The 20,098-nt window shown below is 40.4% G+C and overlaps 1 protein-coding gene across 3 annotated transcripts in view; it reads right to left on the bottom strand.

Moving 5' to 3' along the window:
- The window catches only part of pkhd1l1.1 (PKHD1 like 1, tandem duplicate 1), a 76,070-nt gene extending 55,972 nt beyond the window's left edge, over positions 1–20,098 (bottom strand). For 2 of the 3 annotated variants that reach the window (XM_038275481.1, XM_038275483.1), the window contains exons 1-16: positions 20,046–20,098; positions 19,771–19,876; positions 19,533–19,610; positions 15,365–15,509; positions 15,183–15,291; positions 15,040–15,097; positions 14,873–14,966; positions 13,079–13,132; positions 12,924–12,997; positions 12,800–12,842; positions 10,615–10,685; positions 10,423–10,533; positions 8,551–8,643; positions 2,422–2,687; positions 2,249–2,340; positions 2,017–2,176 (exon numbers count right to left, since the gene is read on the bottom strand). In XM_038275481.1, coding sequence (XP_038131409.1) covers positions 2,017–2,176; positions 2,249–2,340; positions 2,422–2,687; positions 8,551–8,643; positions 10,423–10,533; positions 10,615–10,685; positions 12,800–12,842; positions 12,924–12,997; positions 13,079–13,132; positions 14,873–14,966; positions 15,040–15,097; positions 15,183–15,291; positions 15,365–15,509; positions 19,533–19,610; positions 19,771–19,828 — 1,506 coding nt within the window. In that variant the 5' untranslated portion in view covers positions 19,829–19,876; positions 20,046–20,098. Of the gene's footprint in view, positions 1–2,016; positions 2,177–2,248; positions 2,341–2,421; positions 2,688–8,550; positions 8,644–10,422; positions 10,534–10,614; positions 10,686–12,799; positions 12,843–12,923; positions 12,998–13,078; positions 13,133–14,872; positions 14,967–15,039; positions 15,098–15,182; positions 15,292–15,364; positions 15,510–19,532; positions 19,611–19,770; positions 19,877–19,976; positions 20,023–20,045 lie in introns of those variants that run through there. The other variant, XM_038275482.1, reaches the window with a different exon arrangement.

Here is a 20,098-nt window from a genome sequence, read left to right as displayed (position 1 = left end):
AGCTTAAAATTAACACGTTTTCTCATTGTACAGACAGAATCAGACTGCAGAGCTTCTACAGATCTAGAAATGTTGTTTCTGGCATCATTATCTTAGTAAAGAGGTTGATAAATCTTTTTAAACAGAGGGAAGTAGGGAGAGCTGCAGATTTAACAGATTTACTGGGATATGCAACACGCAATAAGATATATCTCCAAGTTTACCAGAAAGTTTACAAGAAAAAAAATATGCTATATTTAAAATGCTGCATATACTTTTTTTTCCAGATGGATGGAATTTAAATTGTTCCTCATGGTATATCGATTTTGGCATCGGAATCGGCTGTTCTTCGTTATTTTTTCATACATTAATGTTGTTGGGCCCTATGTAATGCATTAAAATGCATCTTTCTATTTATAAATATAAATATCAGTGTATTATTGTTCTCTTTTGTTCTCAACAATAGGAAAGCATTAAATAATAGATGTTTGAGCTCATTTTTGTAAAATACAAAAACCTAATGAGAGCGTTCAGATGTAACTGTAGGTCCATCAGCCCCCCACCCCCCGAATGTCAACACGAACTTTCATTACAAACTTACAACAACTATTTTCATTCATTTCAGACATAACTATTCACATACTTGGAATATATTAAACTGCATTTCCAATATTCACCACTGTTTGGCGCCATTTTGCTTTTTTCTCTGATCACGGAGCAGCCAGCTAGCTTGGACTCGCAATGAATCATGGGATACCCAAGGCTACAGAGGATACGGCAGACCCAGGCTTCAAAACAGGCAAAAAGAAGGACGCATTAGTCGGCCGCATGAGGAGTCTTCCAATCCGAACAGGCCTCAGCGCCGCGCTATGATGTCATCGGCTGACAAATCTGGCCTTTAGAGGAGGCAGCCGCAGAATTAATCACTGCTGTACATTCTGACCTTTTCCTTTGGGTTCAGCTTGCTATTATCCTTTAGCTGTAGATTTGGATATAATGCTTTACAAAAGTTCATTTTATTATTTAAAACCTTAAAAAAAAGTTAAATCTAAAAGGGTTTAAGGTTCCTTAAAGGAATAGTACACCCAAAACATGATTAGCCTTCATTTTCTACTCACCCCCATGCTGAACAACACTCTGGAGTACTTTTTTGATATCTGAAATGCATCTGGAGATCTGGGAGGCTTCTTGCTGTCTGCTGACATTCAAATAATGGAGGTCTATGGCGCCCGAGGCAGATAGGTCCATAAAAGTCCACAAAAAACGTGTCAATATTCCTCCATACTGCTCGTCCAATGTATTCCAAGTGTCCTGAGTGGGTAGCGTCCAGAATTTACTCGAAACGAAGTCATTTAGAATGTTTTTAGAGCATAAACAGTAGTGTATAGGATTTCCTGAAAGCGCGTTCACGAGTCTACGGAAACCGCGGCAGACCGAACCAGATGAAAGTGCACATTCAGCTCGGCAAAGAACTCATGCTCTTCCTCAACACTGAAGTCCTCAGACATTTTTCTTTCGTTGTTTCTTTCTTTGCACAGGTAAACAGCACATTTCTTCTTCTACGCTTGCATTATCGGCAGAGCAGACGCTGAATGCGCACTTTCATCCGGTTTGGTCTGCCGCGGTTTCCGTAGACTCGTGAACGCGCTTTCAGGAAATCCTTTACACTACTGTTTATGCTCTAAAAACATTCTAAATGACTTCGTTTCGAGTAAATTCTGGACGCTACCCACTCAGGACACTTGGAATACATTGGACGAGCAGTATGGAGGAATATTGACACGTTTTTTGTGGACTTTTATGGACCTTTCTGCCTCGGGACGCCATAGACCTCCATTATTTGAATGTCAGCAGACAGCAAGAAGCCTCCCAGATCTCCAGATGCATTTGAGATATCAAAAAAGTACTCCAGAGTGTTGTTCAGCATGGAGGTGAGTAGAAAATGAAGGCTAATCATGTTTTGGGTGTACTATTCCTTTAATGTCCCTAGAAAGGGAAACACAATTAGAACAGGGTCCTTATGGATAAAACATTAACCTGCTTTTCATCAAGTGCTTCGTATTTAGCGACAATGTTCTGGACTTCGTTGACAGCATCATCTGACTGGTCTTCTGTGAAGGGACTTTCTTCGTGGAACAAGCCGATGTTGAGATTAGCAAGGCCGCCGTATTCGTGCTGCAGAAGCTCCAGGTAGTATCTAGAGAAAGTAGAGCTGTTTATAATCAGGACATAAGGAGCTGTAGTTTAATGAGTTAGGAAACTTTCTTACGGTTTTCCTTTCTCCAGAAAAATCACTTCAGATCTTTGGGACTCCAGCTGGAAGTAGTCTCTGACATATCTTGGCTGAAAAGCAACTTTCACCTGGAATTAAAAAGTCCAAACGTCAAAGCAGGACAAAATATGCAAAAGCTGCTAAACTATGTGACAATCAGTAGGTATCACCTTGTCTTCTGGCCGACTGGAGTTGCTGAGGTACAGATCACAGCGGTCATCACAGTGCAGGTATATGTTGAAGTTTCCGCTGACCGCAGGCACAAAGAAGCCTCTGGTTCGAGTGGCAAACAGGTCGTATTCATTAGGAAAGCTGTAAGGCAGCGAGTCGATCCACTGTGACCAGTAACCCGTTGTGTTCTCATTGTAGCTCCAGATTTCATCCAAGGAACTTGGCCGTTTGTTGCTCCACACTTCCATCTTCAGTCCTCGCCCACCTGCAAGAACGGCGGACAAAGCTGAATGTAAGTGTCTCTCATGGTAGAGCCAAGGAGAAACTTTGCTCTACCTTTCATATACCTCATCTAAAATACTCAGGTTATCTTGAGCTATCTCTATAGTTCTGCTGCTATAGGCTTAGACTGCTGGAGGACATAGGGACCCCTTTTTCATCATTCTGCTTCATTCTATCTCTATTCTCCCACTCTGCAGAATCTGTTAGTTCAATCTCTAACGTTCTGCTCTCTCTGCTTTTTCTCATAGTAGCTTCATCTGGTCTGTTCCTGTTTGGCTGTGACTCCATCCTGGAGAGAAATATCAGCTGTGCTGCTGCCATCAACACCTTTGTTTCTAGATGTTGGAGCTTGGCCTGTTTTCCAGTGTAGTCCTGTTTCTCTGACTGTGACTAACTGGATGTGCTCTCTTCATCCTCTGACATGGGAGCTGGCTCGGAGCTCGTCTGCCTGGCTGTGTGTTTCCTGGACGGGGTCGCCTGTGGAGCTGGTTGACAGTTGCCTTTTGTATCTATGCTTCTTTTTCTATGTCTGCTTCTGTCTCCTTGAACCCCAGTGGGCCTCAGCAGATGGCCGCTCACACTGAGCCTGGTTCTGCTGGAGGTTTCTTCCTGTTCAAAGGGAGTTTTTCCTCTCCACTGTCGCTACAAGCATGCTGAGGGATTGCTGAAGAGTCAATGAGTCGATGCAATCAGCTGGTTTTCCTTAGATAGAAAACTTTGAATCAATCTGACTGGATGATCTGGTGAACTGGAAAGTGACCTGAGATGACATGATTTGAATTGGAGCTATAGAAATAAACTGAATAGAATTGAATTAAATGATTGACAGGTTTTAATGCTCTACAACCACTAGGGGGCAGAAATGCAGCAAGTTTTGCACACAGTTCTGAATCGATTAAATATAACAGCTTACATCACGTTCTCTATGTGACATCAGCAGGAAGAGGTGCTGATGATCCCGCCTCTAAAGAGTTATCAGCCAATCAGAATCATTTTAGATAACCTGTCCGGACCTTTAATCTGAAAACAATCCAGGCTATGTGGTCTTTAAAGATAAGCTGAAGCTGAAGGTAAAACCTTCTGAGTTCAAACAGTGAGTCTAACCAAGGTAGAAGAGGTCATTGGTGGTCTTGTTGAAGAACCAGTCTCCGTTTTTGTTGCTGTGTGTTTCCTGGACACCTGTGGAGCTGGTTGACAGTTGCCTTTTGTATCTATGCTTCTTTTTCTATGTCTGCTTCTGTCTCCTTGAACCCCAGTGGGCCTCAGCAGATGGCCGCTCACACTGAGCCTGGTTCGGCTGGAGGTTTCTTCCTGTTCAAAGGGAGTTTTTCCTCTCCACTGTCGCTACAAGCATGCTTAGTGTGAGGGATTGCTGAAGAGTCAATGAGTCGATGCAATTTGCTATAGAAATAAACTGAAGTTTTCATACAGATTTTATGGGCCGGCCTTTAGCGGTCATTAAAGGGGAACGCCGTTTTTTTTTTTACATCGGCCCCTTGATTTTAGGTTATTCCATCATGTTCTACTCACCCATATGAGTTTTGTGTCATTTGGAGCCGTTCTGAAGATATTCCGGATTTTATACCCTTAATTTGTCACAAATATTAGTTTTATGTGTATTTAAAGAATAAAGTAGATCTTAAAGTCTACAGGAAAATGTCGTTCCAGAGTTTTTGGAGCGGCCGAGCTCTGCGCCTCTAGGCTGCTCTGCAGTGGGTTTCCCCTCTCGCCGTTGCCATGGTGTCATTCAGTCACTCACTGATTTGTTTACGGTGGTTGAAAGTGAGACAGGGAGTGTTTAGTTTGCATTCAAGCTGTAGTGTTTTCAACCAGGCAGTTATTGCAATATAGCTGAGTAAATAAAATAAACATTCAACACGACGAAGAGGAATCAGATTTGCTCTTTTTATCTCATCGTTCAGATGAAACTGCTACATCTTAGCGTAGCTATTAGCCTAGCATCTTCCATAAAACAGCCGATTACTGTTAAACCTTTGGAGGATTTCAGAGTGACTCTGGATGCTGTGTTCTGGATCCAGCTCCCTTCCTGGGTGAAGGAGGGCATTAGGTTTGCCTCTAGTTGCTCTAGCTCTATTCCTAGTCTCCTAATTTCCTAAATATCTACTTGTTTAAAAACTATTTGAATATAATATGACTGATCTCATATAGCATTTGTTGGATAGGCAGCCATTGTGTCATTAACTCATCTGTTTTTCTTTAATTAGCAAAAAGTCAAATTCTTTATGTTATTGTGATTTTTTATAAATTTAATTTAGCAGATTTTTGCTTTCAGCTTTTTTCTATCATTGATCCTACATTCATTAATCTTATATCAAAATAAGATTTTAGCACCGCAGACACATAGACTGAATAGTAAAGCTGATAATTGATTGAAGTAGAAGAAACAGGACATTAATGAGACGTAGTGTTGACAGTCAGAGACCATGATGGTACCTTATTCATGCTTCTCTGTCCTGGAGGCTGTAACTGAGAAGTAAAAGCTATCTTTACGAACAGACAAAGAGGGAAGGTGACATGAACGTGGAAACAGCCTGATTGTGTTCTTGTGACAACCTGAACAAAGATTCATGCATCTGCAAGACGATTAGGGGATAACTGGGACCGAGCTGAATAAACCGGGCTAAATGTGCTGATGTACTGGAAGGGAAGTCGATCTTATATTAGCCTCAAGGATGGACACATATCTACGATTAGGGCCGGGCTAGAGATTCTTTTAAAATACAAGAATAAAATCATAACAAAGACGACTGTAATGTACTCTGTTAAAAACGTGCAGCTGCACATCTTCTAACTGGTAGTCCAAACCCAGAATCCAGCAGCCTTCTTCTGGCCTCCCTCCACTGGCTGACTGCGCATTTTAGATTTTAATGTTTTTTTTCTGATTATTTGATGACATTTTTTTCTTTTTTTCTTCTTCTCCATTCCTAGCTACCTTTGTGGCCCCGCGGGTCAAATCCACAGCAGCTCATGCATGTGCTGGGGTCTTAAATGAAGCTCAGGGGGCGGGACCAACTTTAAATACATTCTGTTGTCCATAATGAGATTTTATTTGATCTTTTTGTTATACATAGTTTTTGTTCTTTTAATGTATAGTTTTAGCTGTATGACAAAAACTTTGTTTTAGCTGTTGTTAAAGCTCTTTCTAAATAAAGTTGGTAATTTATGTTATGTTGTGGTCTGATTCAGTTACTGAGGTGTGGTACGGTTAGTGAGGTGTACAATTAGTGAGCTGTGGTACGGTTAGTGCGGTGTGGTACAATTAGGTCCGAGTTACAGTTAGTGAGGTGTGGTACGGTTAGTGCGGTGTGAAACGATTAGTGAGGTGTGGTACGATTAGTGAGGTGTGAAACGATTAGTGAGGTGTGGTACGATCAGTGAGGTGTGATACAATTAGTGAGGTGTGGTACGATTAGTGAGGTGTGAAACGATTAGTGAGGTGTGAAACGATTAGTGAGGTGTGGTACGATTAGTGAGGTGTGAAACGATTAGTGAGGTGTGGTACGATTAGTGAGGTGTGAAACGATTAGTGAGGTGTGGTACGATTAGTGAGGTGTGTGAAACGATTAGTGAGGTGTGGTACGATTAGTGAGGTGTGAAACGATTAGTGAGGTGTGGTACGATTAGTGAGGTGTGAAACGATTAGTGAGGTGTGGTACGATTAGTGAGGTGTGGTACGATTAGTGAGGTGTGGTACGATTAGTGAGGTGTGAAACGATTAGTGAGGTGTGGTACGATTAGTGAGGTGTGGTACAGTTAGTGCGGTGTGGTACGGTTAGTGCGGTGTGGTACGGTTAGTGAGGTGTGGTACGATTAGTGAGGTGTACAATTAGTGAGGTGTGGTACGGTTAGTGAGGTGTGTTAAGGTTAGTGCGGAGTTACGGTGAGTACGGTGTGGTACGATTAGTGCGGTGTGGAACGATTAGTGAGGTGTGGTAGAATTAGTGAGGTGTGGTACGATTAGTGAGGTGTGGAACGATTAGTAAGGTGTTGTACGATTAGTGAGGTGTGGAACGATTAGTGAGATGTGGTACGATTAGTGAGGTGTGGAACGATTAGTGAGGTGTGGAACGATTAGTGAGGTGTGGAACGATTAGTGAGGTGTGTTAAGGTTAGTGCGGAGTTACCATTAGTGAGGTGTGGTACGATTAGTGAGGTGTTGTACGATTAGTGAGGTGTGGAACGATTAGTGAGGTGTGGTATAGTGAGGTGTGGAACGATTAGTGCAGTGTGGTACGATTAGTGAGGTGTTGTACGATTAGTGAGGTGTTGTACGATTAGTGAGGTGTTGTACGATTAGTGAGGTGTGGAACGATTAGTGAGGTGTGGAAAAATTAGTGAGGTGTTGTACGATTAGTGAGGTGTTGTACGATTAGTGAGGTGTTGTACGATTAGTGAGGTGTGGTACGATTAGTGAGGTGTGGAACGATTAGTGAGGTGTTGTACGATTAGTGAGGTGTTGTACGATTAGTGAGGTGTGGTACGATTAGTGAGGTGTGGAACGATTAGTGAGGTGTTGTACGATTAGTGAGGTGTTGTACGATTAGTGAGGTGTGGTACGATTAGTGAGGTGTGGAACGATTAGTGAGGTGTTGTACGATTAGTGAGGTGTTGTACGATTAGTGAGGTGTTGTACGATTAGTGAGGTGTGGTATAGTGAGGTGTGGAACGATTAGTGAGGTGTTGTACGATTAGTGAGGTGTGGAACGATTAGTGAGGTGTTGTACGATTAGTGAGGTGTTGTACGATTAGCGAGGTGTGGAACGATTAGTGAGGTGTTGTACGATTAGTGAGGTGTTGTACGATTAGTGAGGTGTGTTAAGGTTAGTGCGGAGTTACGATTAGTGCAGTGTGGTACGATTAGTGAGGTGTGTTAAGGTTAGTGCGGAGTTACGATTAGTGCGGTGTGGTACAATTAGTGCGGTGTGGTATTGTTATTGCGGTGTGATACGTTTAGTGCAGTGTGGTGTGTTAAGTGTAGGGTGATACGATTCATTCGGTGTGGTACGGTTAGTGCTGTGTTAGGGTCAGTGCGGTGTGATACGTTTAGTGTGGTGTGGTACGATTAGTGAGGTGTACAATTAGTGAGGTGTGGTACGGTTAGTGAGGTGTGGAACGATTAGTGCTGTGTTAGGGTCAGTGCGGTGTGATACGTTTAATGCAGTGTGGTACGGTCAGTGCTGTGTGGTACGGTCAGTGAGGTGTTATGCTGCGTTGTGGTAAATGAAGGAATAATGGCTGAATGTTTCACGCTGAGGATCAGAATAGACTTGCTCTGGGTCACTGTCAGATCATCAGAAAGAGACCGAAGCTACCATCAGGTCTTTGAATACGATGAACGGAAATTCCAGCTTTTCATTTCTGCATAGTTTGAATAACATTCAAATCTTATCAAATTCATTTGTATAGAAACAGTGAAACCATTACAGCTGGCAGATTTGCATGTTGATGACTGTTTACGCCTTGTTTTAAAAATATCACTGAATGATCTATTTGGGCCAATCAGGAAACAGATTGTTATCTGACTCATAAGTAGTTTTTGTATTTTTTAGAAATGTTAAACTATGAAGTCATTCACTCTGCTGCTACACTCTATAGCAACCGTTCTGTGTGATGTAAGGTCTATAACTTGTTCTTCCTCTCTGTCTGATAATCTTTGGATGATCTTTTCTGGTCCATTGAAGCCCATTGATGCTTTACAATCTAGCAACAGTATGATGCTGTGATGACAGAACAAATTCCTCAAATAGTCAAGCTAGCTGCCGTCAGTCTTTTAACGGCCTAAATCAGCTTCAGATCAGCAGACAGAGAAGGTGCTCTGTTGTCACCTGGATACAGCTTCCTGTCATCGTCCGCCGCTCGTTCAGCCGTCCTGCATGTGATTCTGTCGTCGGTCACAGTCTGTACTTCACAGGGCCGGCCTGCAGATCAAACCACCAGATCAGACATAATAACAGGGTTAAAGGCGGCATTCACCTTCACCGCTCCATAGACCACTAATGGGTCTTCTGGTAATTGGGACCATCATCCATCCATCATTCATCTATCATCCATCCATCATCCATCATCCATCCATCCATCCATCCATCCATCATCCATCCATCATCTCCATCCATCCATCCATCCATCATCCATCCATCCATCATCCATCCATCATCCATCCATCATCCATCCATCCATCCATCCATCCATCCATCCATCCATCCATCCATCCATCCATCCATCATCCATCCAACATCCATCCATCCATCCATCCATCCATCCATCCATCCATCCATCCATCCATCCATCCATCCATCATCCATCCATCATCTCCATCCATCCATCCATCCATCATCCATCCATCATCCATCATCCATCCATCCATCCATCCATCCATCCATCCATCCATCCATCCATCCATCCATCCATCCATCCATCCATCCATCCATCCATCCATCCATCATCCATCCATCATCTCCATCCATCCATCCATCCATCATCCATCCATCATCCATCATCCATCCATCCATCCATCCATCCATCCATCCATCCATCCATCCATCCATCCATCCATCCATCCATCCATCCATCCATCCATCCATCCATCCATCCATCCATCCATTCATAAAGCTGCTGATTATTAGAAGTTATGATACATTTGTTTTTTTATCTTAGATTGTTTCAGAAGTTAAACTTTGATTTCTTAATCAGAAATAGGTTTTAAGAGCAACATTGCTATTTTCACAGGTTTCATTTTTTAAATTTTTCTCAAATCATATTCTAGTTTTTAATTTTTATTTGTTACAATTTTTTATATTTTTGTTTTTAATTAGTCTTTTTCAGATGCAGTTTAACGAAGCGCATTATTTTATTAAACTAATTTCTACGGATCAGATTCTCTTCCCTTCTGGAGGCGGGCCTTCCTCTGGAGAGAAGAGAAAAGCTGCATTTCTATTGGTCTGCTGAAAATAAGACACAGTATTTTTATTGGGTTTAAACAAAGTCGTGATATAAAATATATATATAAACTAAAGGTTCTGGGTTTAAGGGGAAGATAATGAGATCTGTAAAACACAATTTGAAAAGAATGACATTTGTAAAACTTAATCTAAAAAAATAAATTATAAGATAGAAGATCTGTAAAAATAAAAAAAAGAAGTGTGAAGTTTTTTATTTAACTGAATTTCTAAAAATCTAAGAAAGTAAAAAAAAATGTTTTGAGAGTGATCTTAATCAAAGAGCTGTTTTTTTTTGGATTGCAATTTTTTTTTATTTCCTTTTTAAAAAATGTGTTCTTTTCAACAAAAATGGAACAAAATTCACTCCGTAGTGATTGTATATTACAGAAGTTGCTGCTGCTTTGACAGAACGTTTCCACAGATAAAGACGTAAATTTAATTTCATAAAGTTTCTGCCTGTCTGTCATCAGCGCTGTGTTGTTAGCAGCAGTCTGCCTGCAGCAGCTTAGTGAAAGACAACCTGCTGAATCACTCTGGCCACGGTCTGCTGAGCCTCTAAGACCCAACAGATCATTTCCTTTCTTCTTTGACACTTTTCTTTTGTCTGATGTCTCAATGCATCATGTCGTGTTTTAAGGATTATCTCGGTTGCATGACTTCAAAACCTGTCGACGCTCATCTATTCATGCTGAACGGGTCTGAACATGTCGAGCTTTAAGAGAACCGGTTTTTATAACTCCGTTTCCAAGGTCACGATACCTCCTACGAGAACTCTGGCGGGTTCGTCTGTCTGGTCAAAGAAGCGTCCGTGGATCGTCAGCAGAGTTCCCCCCATGATGCTGCCTTTGGATGGAGAGACTCCGGTCACCTCTGAGCAGGAAGCAGAGCAGAGATTATAACAGTCTGCAGAGAAACAGAGTCTGGAACATGGGGCTGTTCTTTCTGGCGTACCTGCAAACGTTTGGAACATGGAGAGTTTGGACAGAGATGAGATCCAGTACAGGTTCTTCTCTGGTTGGCTCCTAAAAACACGACACACATTGAACTGTGAACAATACAGGTGTGTTTAAAATAAAGGTGCCTCTGCCTCCTTCCATGATGCACAAATACGCCTTAAAATCAGTTAGCAATTAATACTTTCCTGTTGCACATATTTGCTTTCTACCTTAAAAGGCATTTTTTAGATCAGGATGTTGCTTTTTGAAGCCATTTTATGTCAGAACATAAAAATCTGATTCTAAATCCGTTCACTTTGCTGCCTTAGAAACACGGTGTTAGGAAGAGGCCTGAGGAGGAGATTTACTGGCTGATAAGGTCAGTCTATAACCAGAGGGAATTGCTGGTAATAATTGCTGAGGTTTCTTTTGTCCTTAAGCGTATGGAGGCACTTTGCTTTGGGGGGGGCTTCCATTTTTATGGCTGAGTCCATGTTTTGGTAAATGAGTAGCTTTCTTTTATGGCCGGATAAACCTGACTGGGAAAACTGGAGTCTGCAGGCATACGGGAACTCTGGCCGTCCATCATGGCAACAAGAGACAAGAAAGAAAAGACAGACCTTTTATTTTACCAATTGGCAGAAATTCTGACCTCCATCTTTGGCTCTGAGCTGATTGTTTTCCAGACATCTAACGTTGGAACCAGGTTTACCATTAGGCAAAACTAGGCAGTTCCCTGGGGCCCCAAGTTTTTTATGGCACTTGTGGTTCATGTTTTTGAAAGTAGATTGACAGGAATAGGTCAGAATTCGAACCCGGGTCGGCCGCGTCAAGGACTGGGCTGTGCACGCTAACCACTGCGCCACCTGCACGCCCTATAAAACTTTGTTTACCTGTATGGTTCAAACAACTACCAACATATTCTCATTATCAGTGCATATGAAATCGTACAAAAACTTATGCACACTATTTTGTACGTTTTGGACATTTTTTCTCAAAAAACCACATCAGTGTGCATGCGCTGAAAAAAAAAAGCAGATCGGCGGACGGACGGAAAACTGGGAAAAACAGTGCAATCATCACTTATTCATGTCTCTAACTACGTTGCTTGCTGTTTTATACCTTAGGGTCAGGGTTAGGGCTAATTGTAATTTATATTCTAGATTCGTGAATGGTGCGTCACATGCGCATACAACGAAAAAAACGTCCAAAACGTACGAAATTACGGTGCATAACTTTTCGTAAGATTTCATACGAACTCATAATGAGAATAGGTTGCAACTATTCCTTATTTCTGCACATTAATTATGTTTTTGCTAAAAATCTTTTGGCTAAAATGCCATCAGAACGCTGATAATATTAAGTGTGTCTCAGGCCCCCCCTTCAGTGTCCACCATATTGGATCAGTCCATCTGCTGCACATGTTCAGAAAGGTCCAAACAGACAGCAGCAAACCATTTGAAAACAAACCATGCAAAGAGCAGTGTTGCCAACTTAGCGCTTTAGTCGCTATATTTAGCCACTTTTCAGACCCCTCTAGCACTTTGATTTCTAAAAAGCTCCTAGCGCCAAATCTAGAGACTTTTTTCTGCTACTGGAGACTTTGGAGACAACATCTAAAAGCAGCGAACTCTGCTCTCCAGAGCGAGTAGATTGGTAACCCTGCCTCCTGCTCTCCTCTATCTTGTCTGCTGTCATGATTCATGCAGCTATTATTTCATCCAAATGAAAAATGGAGAACAGATAAGCAGATCATGGCTTGTCTACAGTGAAAAGAAGGACTGGGTTATTTACTTTGGCCTTTTTGGAAACACAGGAAGGAGCAATCAGCTAAGTGAGCTTAGTGCTTGGAAAAAATCTTTCATTCCTTTAGAGACAGCATGAAAAGTCAGCTGAGTACAAAACATAGAGAGGAAAACAAGAAGAAAAGGGACAAGAAGAGAGGGACACAACCTAGAACAGAGAATGGATGTCTATTCTATTAACATTTCTCTATCTGGAGAATGGGTTCAGAGGGGCCCCTGCCTGTCTTTTCCTAGGGCCCTAAGTTTCCTAAATGTGCCCCTGGTTGGGACGCATACCGGGGGAAGTAGGACTGGTTTGGAACGCTCCATGTATGGAGACCTTAGTCCTGGACGTGGGCGACCCGGGTTTAACCTGAGCGGTTAAAACTGTATCTGTTGCTCTGAGCAGAACCTCACCTTCCATAATAACCGTCCAGGATGTAGCTCATGTTCTGATGACCTGTGGGAAACGAAACGAAACGTTGAGTTGCTGTTCCTTCACTTCCAGAGGTCAAGATGTATCATTAGTGCAGCATCTCACCAACATATGTCCCCGTCATCATGCAGCTCATGTAGCCCCAGTCGGAGGATTCAGAGTCCAGCTGCAGGTTGTACCTTCACACACAGACATGGCTAAACTGTTTATCTCACAGGTCGACCAAAAAATCACTGAACATCGACAGCCAGACCACTTACAGTTCATCTGAGTTAGGCTTCAGCAGCTCGCAGGGCATCCCTCCCATGTAAGACCTGCAGGTAACAACATTCAGGTGACAAACTGAACTGAACTGAACTTTATCCCCAAACCGTCTGCTCTACAACCGATGGGGTCACTAGCTTCTGACTTTTTGTTCTCAAAAATTATTTCCTGTAGCATGAATGAATAATCTTTGCCTATTAATAACTAAAATGATGTTTATTCCATGTGTCATTTCAAAAAAGGAAAATTAAAATCAATGCACTGGACTTTGTTTCCAGGTCTGAAGACGTTTCTCTTCCATCCAGGAAGCTTTTTCAAATCAAAATGTCAGAAATAGCGTTTAGTTCCAGGTTTTATCCAGCAGCCCAACAAAGCCTGGTTTTAGTTTAGAAAACATGCAAACTGGAACAGACCAAATCTAATTTGAATCCTGGGACTGGACCGGAGTCGGCATTAGAACCGAGCCATCAGGTCCCGGTCCGGATCCAGCCGGGGACGGAAGCAAGGTAAGGCAAAAATATACAAAGGCTTGAAATGGAATAAAAATGAGTGTTTCTCATTTGACATTCATTTGGAGTCAGTGGGTCACATGACCTGGAAGCTATTGAAGAAATATCAATTATTGTTGTAAAAAAAAGTTTAAAGAAAGGCTTAAAATGGAATAAAAATAAATTAGCATCATCAGGCTAATGTAGTTAAAACTATTTCACAAAGAATTTGAATCAGTAGGTCTCATGACCTAGAAGCTACTGAAAAAAGCCCCAAATTTGTCTTTAAAAATATCTTACAAATTAAAAATATCTTAATATTGCCTTGACTACGTTTTCTATTGTACGATTTTATGTAATCTTTGATAAAAGTTCATTAAATACATACGATACAGGTATATGAGGTTGTAAAAAAGGTCATCACCCTAGTGGTCACAGGAGAATAGAACCAGTCCCACTGGATTTTATTTAGGGGAAACAGAGTAAAGATGGCTGAATTTATATACCTCCACACGTTTTAAATTATTACGTTTCTAAAAGAAGGAGAATATATTTTTAAACCAGGAGTTTTGGAATGATAATGTACGGAAGAGGATTAGGGTCAATGAAAAAAAAAAAAAAGTTAACTGATTTTTAAATTTTATTTCAGTTTAGTATAGAAAAAAAGTCAGAATTCTGACTTTTTTCTCAGAATTCTGACTTTTTTCTCAGAATTCTGACCTTTTCTCAGAATTCGGACTTTTTTCTCAGAATTCGGACTTTTTCTCAGAATTCGGACTTTTTTCTCAGAATTCTGACTTTTTTCTCAGAATTCTGACTTTTTTCTCAGAATTCTGACTTTTTCTCAGAATTCTGACTTTAATCTCAGAATTCGGACTTTTTTCTCAGAATTCTGACTTTTTTCTCAGAATTCGGACTTTTTTCTCAGAATTCTGACTTTTTTTCTCAGAATTCGGACTTTTTTCTCAGAATTCTGACTTTTTTCTCAGAATTCTGACTTTTTTCTCAGAATTCGGACTTTTTCTCAGAATTCGGACTTTTTTCTCAGAATTCGGACTTTTTTCTCAGAATTCTGACTTTTTCTCAGAATTCTGACTTTAATCTCAGAATTCTGACTTTTTTCTCAGAATTCGGACTTTTTTCTCAGAATTCGGACTTTTTTCTCAGAATTCTGACTTTTTTCCATTACTAAACTGAAATAAAATTTAAAAATCACTTAACTTTTTTTTTTCCACTGGCCCTAATAATGCCTCAGAAAGACGTAAACTAGATAAACTTGATGTGTTTGCAAAGTTTCCACACCTCAGAAACCTGACGTCGTGGCCGTTGGAGCTCAGCTCTGTGTTGCTTCCGTAGACGTCGGAGTAGATCCGCCCCCGAATCGTGACCAGAGTTCCTGCAGGAGAGGTTGCACTGGATTATTCAAAGTGTAAACACTGTTAGATCCCAGCAAGGTGTGCAGGTTCTACCTGGAAGGCCGGTGGCTGGACTCAGGGAGTAAATTGTTGGAGTACGCCACCATTGGGTCTGAGGATGGATGTAGAGAAATAAGAACCAGCAGCAGAAAGCCAGAGCGGCAGAAGCAGACAGGGAACTATCTGGTCAAACCTACGTAGAAGCTGCAATGGTAACTTTTGTAATTGCCGTTGCAGATGTTGGCGTCAGCAATGGGAACTCCATCCACGCTGACATGGACCACATACTGATCCTGTGGCATCGCTCTGTTAGGGAACAACAGTGGTTACATGTCAGAGGACCCACAGAGCGTCCGGGGGGCCAGGTGTGTTCGTCTACCTGGTGTAACACAGGATCTGGTTGGCGTGCGTGGAGTCCCTTTCCACATCGCAGGGGACCGACAGCGTGTCCGATACCAGAGTCACCTGATTGCCAAACTGGTCATCTTTAGGATTTAACTGGAACTGACGTTCCTGAGCAAAGCCTGGGAAAGAAAGCATTAAAGAGCAGGAATGAGGAACACGTCGCTACGGCGTCCAGAAACATCAGACTGCCCTGCTTTCCAGATGGTTTGGTTTAATGTGTAGATAGAGCTGGACTTTTTTCTAAATGTTACTGTTAGATATTTCCCTTTAGTTGAGATTTAGGTCATAGAACAGATCATGACCATGAGCTCATGGTGATCTGTTTTTTATACATCTACAGTCATCTGTTTTGCTGATCTGAGTTCTTGTAGCTTCTTTAGTGAACAGAAAGCGGCGCTGGTGGTGGAAAGAAACACCTCCACCCTCTGAGTGCAAACAGCAATACTTCACTATAGGTACGCATTAACAGGAAACACCTGTTGATAGTAGATAACACCCTTTTTGGCACATGGATAGTTTTTATTTACTAAGGAGGAAGTCTATGGAGGACCAACTCTGCCATATTTAAAAATAAATACAGAAATAAATAAATGGAGGCGCACCCCTTCATCATTTGCATAATGAGGCAGAAATGCAGACAGAAATAAATAGAGTTGAAGAAATAAAGAGGGTAAAAAATACAAAGAAAGAATAATACAGACAAAAATATTATCACATGCACATAAATAAATGCTTAAAAAAATAAGTAATAAATAAATAAAGTATAAGAATATAATAAATGAGGCGAATAAATAAAGAAACTAATTAAAAGAGATATATACATTTACGTCTCACTGTCTAATTTAATTTGTATCTTATTTATTTATTGAGCATTTATTTATTTCTGTATTTATTTTTAAATATGGCAGGATTGGTCCTCCATAGTTGTCACACAAAGTGAGTTAAAAAGACTTAAACATTCCAAAGAGCAGAACTGAAGTGTGTTTTAACAATCTGTAAGAACATCAGAGCCATTTCTTTAATTTGTTATATTAAAATGTTCAAACTTATTTATATTTTCACATTTGGAGGACCAGAATGTTCACATTTTGGACAAAGAAGACAGATGGTTTGAGAGGGGTGTGAAGGAAGCCATCTTTGTTAAGAAAGAAAAACTAACCTTAAACAGAGCTTTCAAAAACCTAGAATTCAGCGATAGAGTTGATTCCTTCCTGCTATCATCAGAGCCCCCACCCCCATAGAAAGGACCTAAACATCTCAGCTGATCAGCCAGGCCAACAATCCCCTTTAACGCCTCCTTTCAGAGGCATAGACCAGTGTCGGATATTGCAGGCTAACAAAGAACCCATATGACTCCTCATTTCTACCCGCAAATGGAACCCGTTCTTCCGCTTCCATTTGGATGCTTTCTGAGCCAAAACAAGGATTTTATCTGGTCGACTCTATAAAGCTTCAAACTCAAAACTAATTCTGACATTTTGAATCGAAAAAGAAGAGAAACGTCTTCAAACTTTAAATCAAAGTCCAGTGGATTGGCATCCAGGTAAAAGTCATTCCAAAAAAAAAAAAACTTGACTTTTACCTGGATGACTGAGAATCTTTACCAGATATTTTCAAATAATTCTTATATTGTTCTAATGTTGATCTGCAGGAAGTAAAGGACTGGGGAAAACTTTAAGTGAATTAGGGATGTAAAAACTATTACATTACTTATAATGAAAAATGGGTTAAGTTAATAATTGGATTAATTATAATTAATCAATCCATCTTCTCCCGCCTATTCTGTCAGGGTTGAGGTGGTGCCGGTGTTCCGTCAGGTGAGCATACCCCCGTCAGACCAGCATACCCATAGTCAATACGCATACGCAAGATGTCGGATTAGCGTTTAACCCTTTAGTTTTGTACGAAAAATAGACTTTAAACGACCTCAACGGGCGTCTATCTGTTTATAGAAGGAGCGGCCCTCTCTCTGCATAGTGTGGCTCTGATGGACGATTTTATTGTTTTATTTGGCAAAATGTTCATTTGATTTGTGTTTATCTAACTGTCTTCATTATTATCCACCCACTAAATGGAAAAAAGTCAGTATTATTATCTAGACTGTCAATAACAGGAGGTGAAATGCAGCTCCAGACGAGCCGAGCGGGCGGTGATGTCATCATTAAGCTTCTGACTCAGGTTTATTCTGTGAATTGAAAAACAGCCACTGTGTTTTCTGACACTGATTTGCTAAACGATGACCTATAGACCTTTAGAACCAGCTCCATCTTGCCTGTTAGCCATTAGCCATTAGCGCCACAGCTCATTCAAGCCGTCTGTCTGCTGAAAAGCTGCTTTAATAAAGTTTCCTCCTGCTTTTTTCAGGGTTCCTAACCTGTTTTAATTCCCTAAAGGAAAATCACTGCTCAGCTGCAGTAAACTTTATGAACAGTTAATCATTTCTGATTAGTTTTATTATTATTTCATTTTTCTTGGTTTGAAAAAAAATGTTTTATTCACCTTGTGGACTTTTATTGAAGATGTTCCAACTTTTCCAAGCTAGTTTTTAAAGCTACTTTAACTTAATAAATTAAATTAAACTAAACTTTGGTTCTTAAACATAAAATCCATTCTGAGCATTTGTCTTTTTTTCATATTTCAGCTAATTAGTTGAGTTTCCCTCGATTAATTAAGAGTTTTAACTTGTTGTTTAATTTGAGGCTTAATGATTTATGTTAATAAATTATTTTATATTGAATGAATGAGAGTTTTTGTGAATTTATTTGCTTTTTGGCAAAGTTTCACTCAAATTCACCCTTTCATCTCTTGCCCTCACACACAGTTTACAGCACGAAATATGAAAGACCAAAAGTTATCTAATTAAATATTTAACTAAATAAATGCAAATGCCTAAAGGAGTCAAAAACAGGTAATTTAGTGAATAAATGAAAATCCTTTGCAGTAATTAGGCCAAAACTAACAGGAACATTTTTATTTTAGAAGAAAATAAAATGTCTTTCTCTTCTTTTTAGAACTTAAGTAGTTTTAGATTTGCTTTTTTCAAAACAAAAAAAGAACAACTCATGTTAAGAACTTTTGCAATTATAAGATCGATCAACAAATTAATCCAGACAGTAAAAGCTAATTGTTCTAGAAGCAACATCTTATTATTTAAGCAAACATTGCAGTTAAAACATTTCTATAATTCTCTGATTTTACTTTATTTTACCAGCATAATAATAATATTATGATAATAACATAATTTTATAATTTAACTTTATTGATCCCAAACTGGACTAATTCATTCCCTCCATGTAACCCCTCCCCTTGGGGAGCAGCGGGCTACCATTGTGCGGCGCCTGGGGAGCAGTGGGGGGTTAAGGGTTTTGCTCAGGGACCCACAGTGGCAGACTGTGGGAGTTGAACTCAGAACCTCTGAGACCCGAACGCAACGCAATTCAGTAAAACCACTCGGCCACCAGCCTCCATTCAACAATAACAATAAACTAGGAAATAATATTTAAATACAGTATGTTAAAATATATGGAGATTAATATTTTTTAGTTGTTTCCTTTTTAAAAGGAAGAAACACAAATTATTTCCATCGTTAAAGATATTAATCGGGTAATAATAATTTATTAACAATTGTTGATATTTAGGCCCAAAGTGAGTCCAGAGGCCACAGATGGCCCCTGATTTAAACTACAACATCCATCAATATAATCTGGATTTTACGTTTTATTAATTAATTAAAATCTAATTTTATTTTACTTGCATTTTACTTTTACAGTACATGGCCCCAGCAGAGCTCTCCGTTCTGCTGATCAAACGGTTCTATCTTAGGTCCCGGTATTAACAGTGGGGCCATCGTTCCTCTGTGGTTATCGCACCTAAACTGTGGAACAATCCGCCCGTCGGTCTGCATGTTCACACTGATCTGCATCTTTTTAAGTCCAGATTAAAGACTCACTTTTTAAACTGGCTTTTAATACTTAGGACACATTGTTTTATGCTTATCATTTTGGGGGGTTTTTGCAATGTTTTAATGTTTCTGTGAAGCACTTTGATCTTCCTGTTGTTGTAAAGTGCTGTATAAATAAACTTTGATTTACTTTAATATGTCTGTTTTCTATAAAGGCAACTTCTACATCATCATAACCTACCGTCTCCCATGATGGTGAGCCTTGTTGCTCCCGCCGTGCTTCCCACATGAGGAGAGACCCACCCGACCCTCTGAGCACCTGAGACAGAGAAAAACTGTTAACAAGGCAGGTTACATCATCTGAGGTGTTACAGGTGGGCATGTTTGGGAGACTGTGGCTCAGAGTTTCCAGGTTCTTTAACAGGCAGAACATCATAAGGGAAGAAGTTGAGATGAAGAACATGAAGTCTGTTCCTTACAGCAGCAGCAGCAGCAGAGGGTGAGGAGGAGAGCCGTCAGCCTCCACTGGGACTCCATCCTGGACGTTTCTCAGATTTCCCTGCTTCTCCACCTGGACGTCCTGCACTGAAAAAACAGGAGCAATTCAGCCTAAATTAATTAAAAGAACAGATTCCTGCTCCTTTAAATCTGCTGAATATCATCTTTAGAAGTAGAAAAAACAAACCTGTAACTGAATAATGAGAAATTATCTAGAAAAGTATCAGGGGAAAATTTTCCATCGTTTGAATCTCACCTGCTGATGAAAGGATGAGACAGAAATAACCGCAGCGTTTGCATCCATGCAGG

Source organism: Cyprinodon tularosa, unplaced genomic scaffold, assembly GCF_016077235.1.
Source record: "Cyprinodon tularosa strain WSP-4 unplaced genomic scaffold, ASM1607723v1 ctg960, whole genome shotgun sequence".
NCBI classification, from domain to species: domain Eukaryota; kingdom Metazoa; phylum Chordata; class Actinopteri; order Cyprinodontiformes; family Cyprinodontidae; genus Cyprinodon; species Cyprinodon tularosa.
The sequence above is the reverse complement of the archived record's forward strand: the minus strand, read 5'-3'. Positions and strand labels throughout refer to the sequence as shown.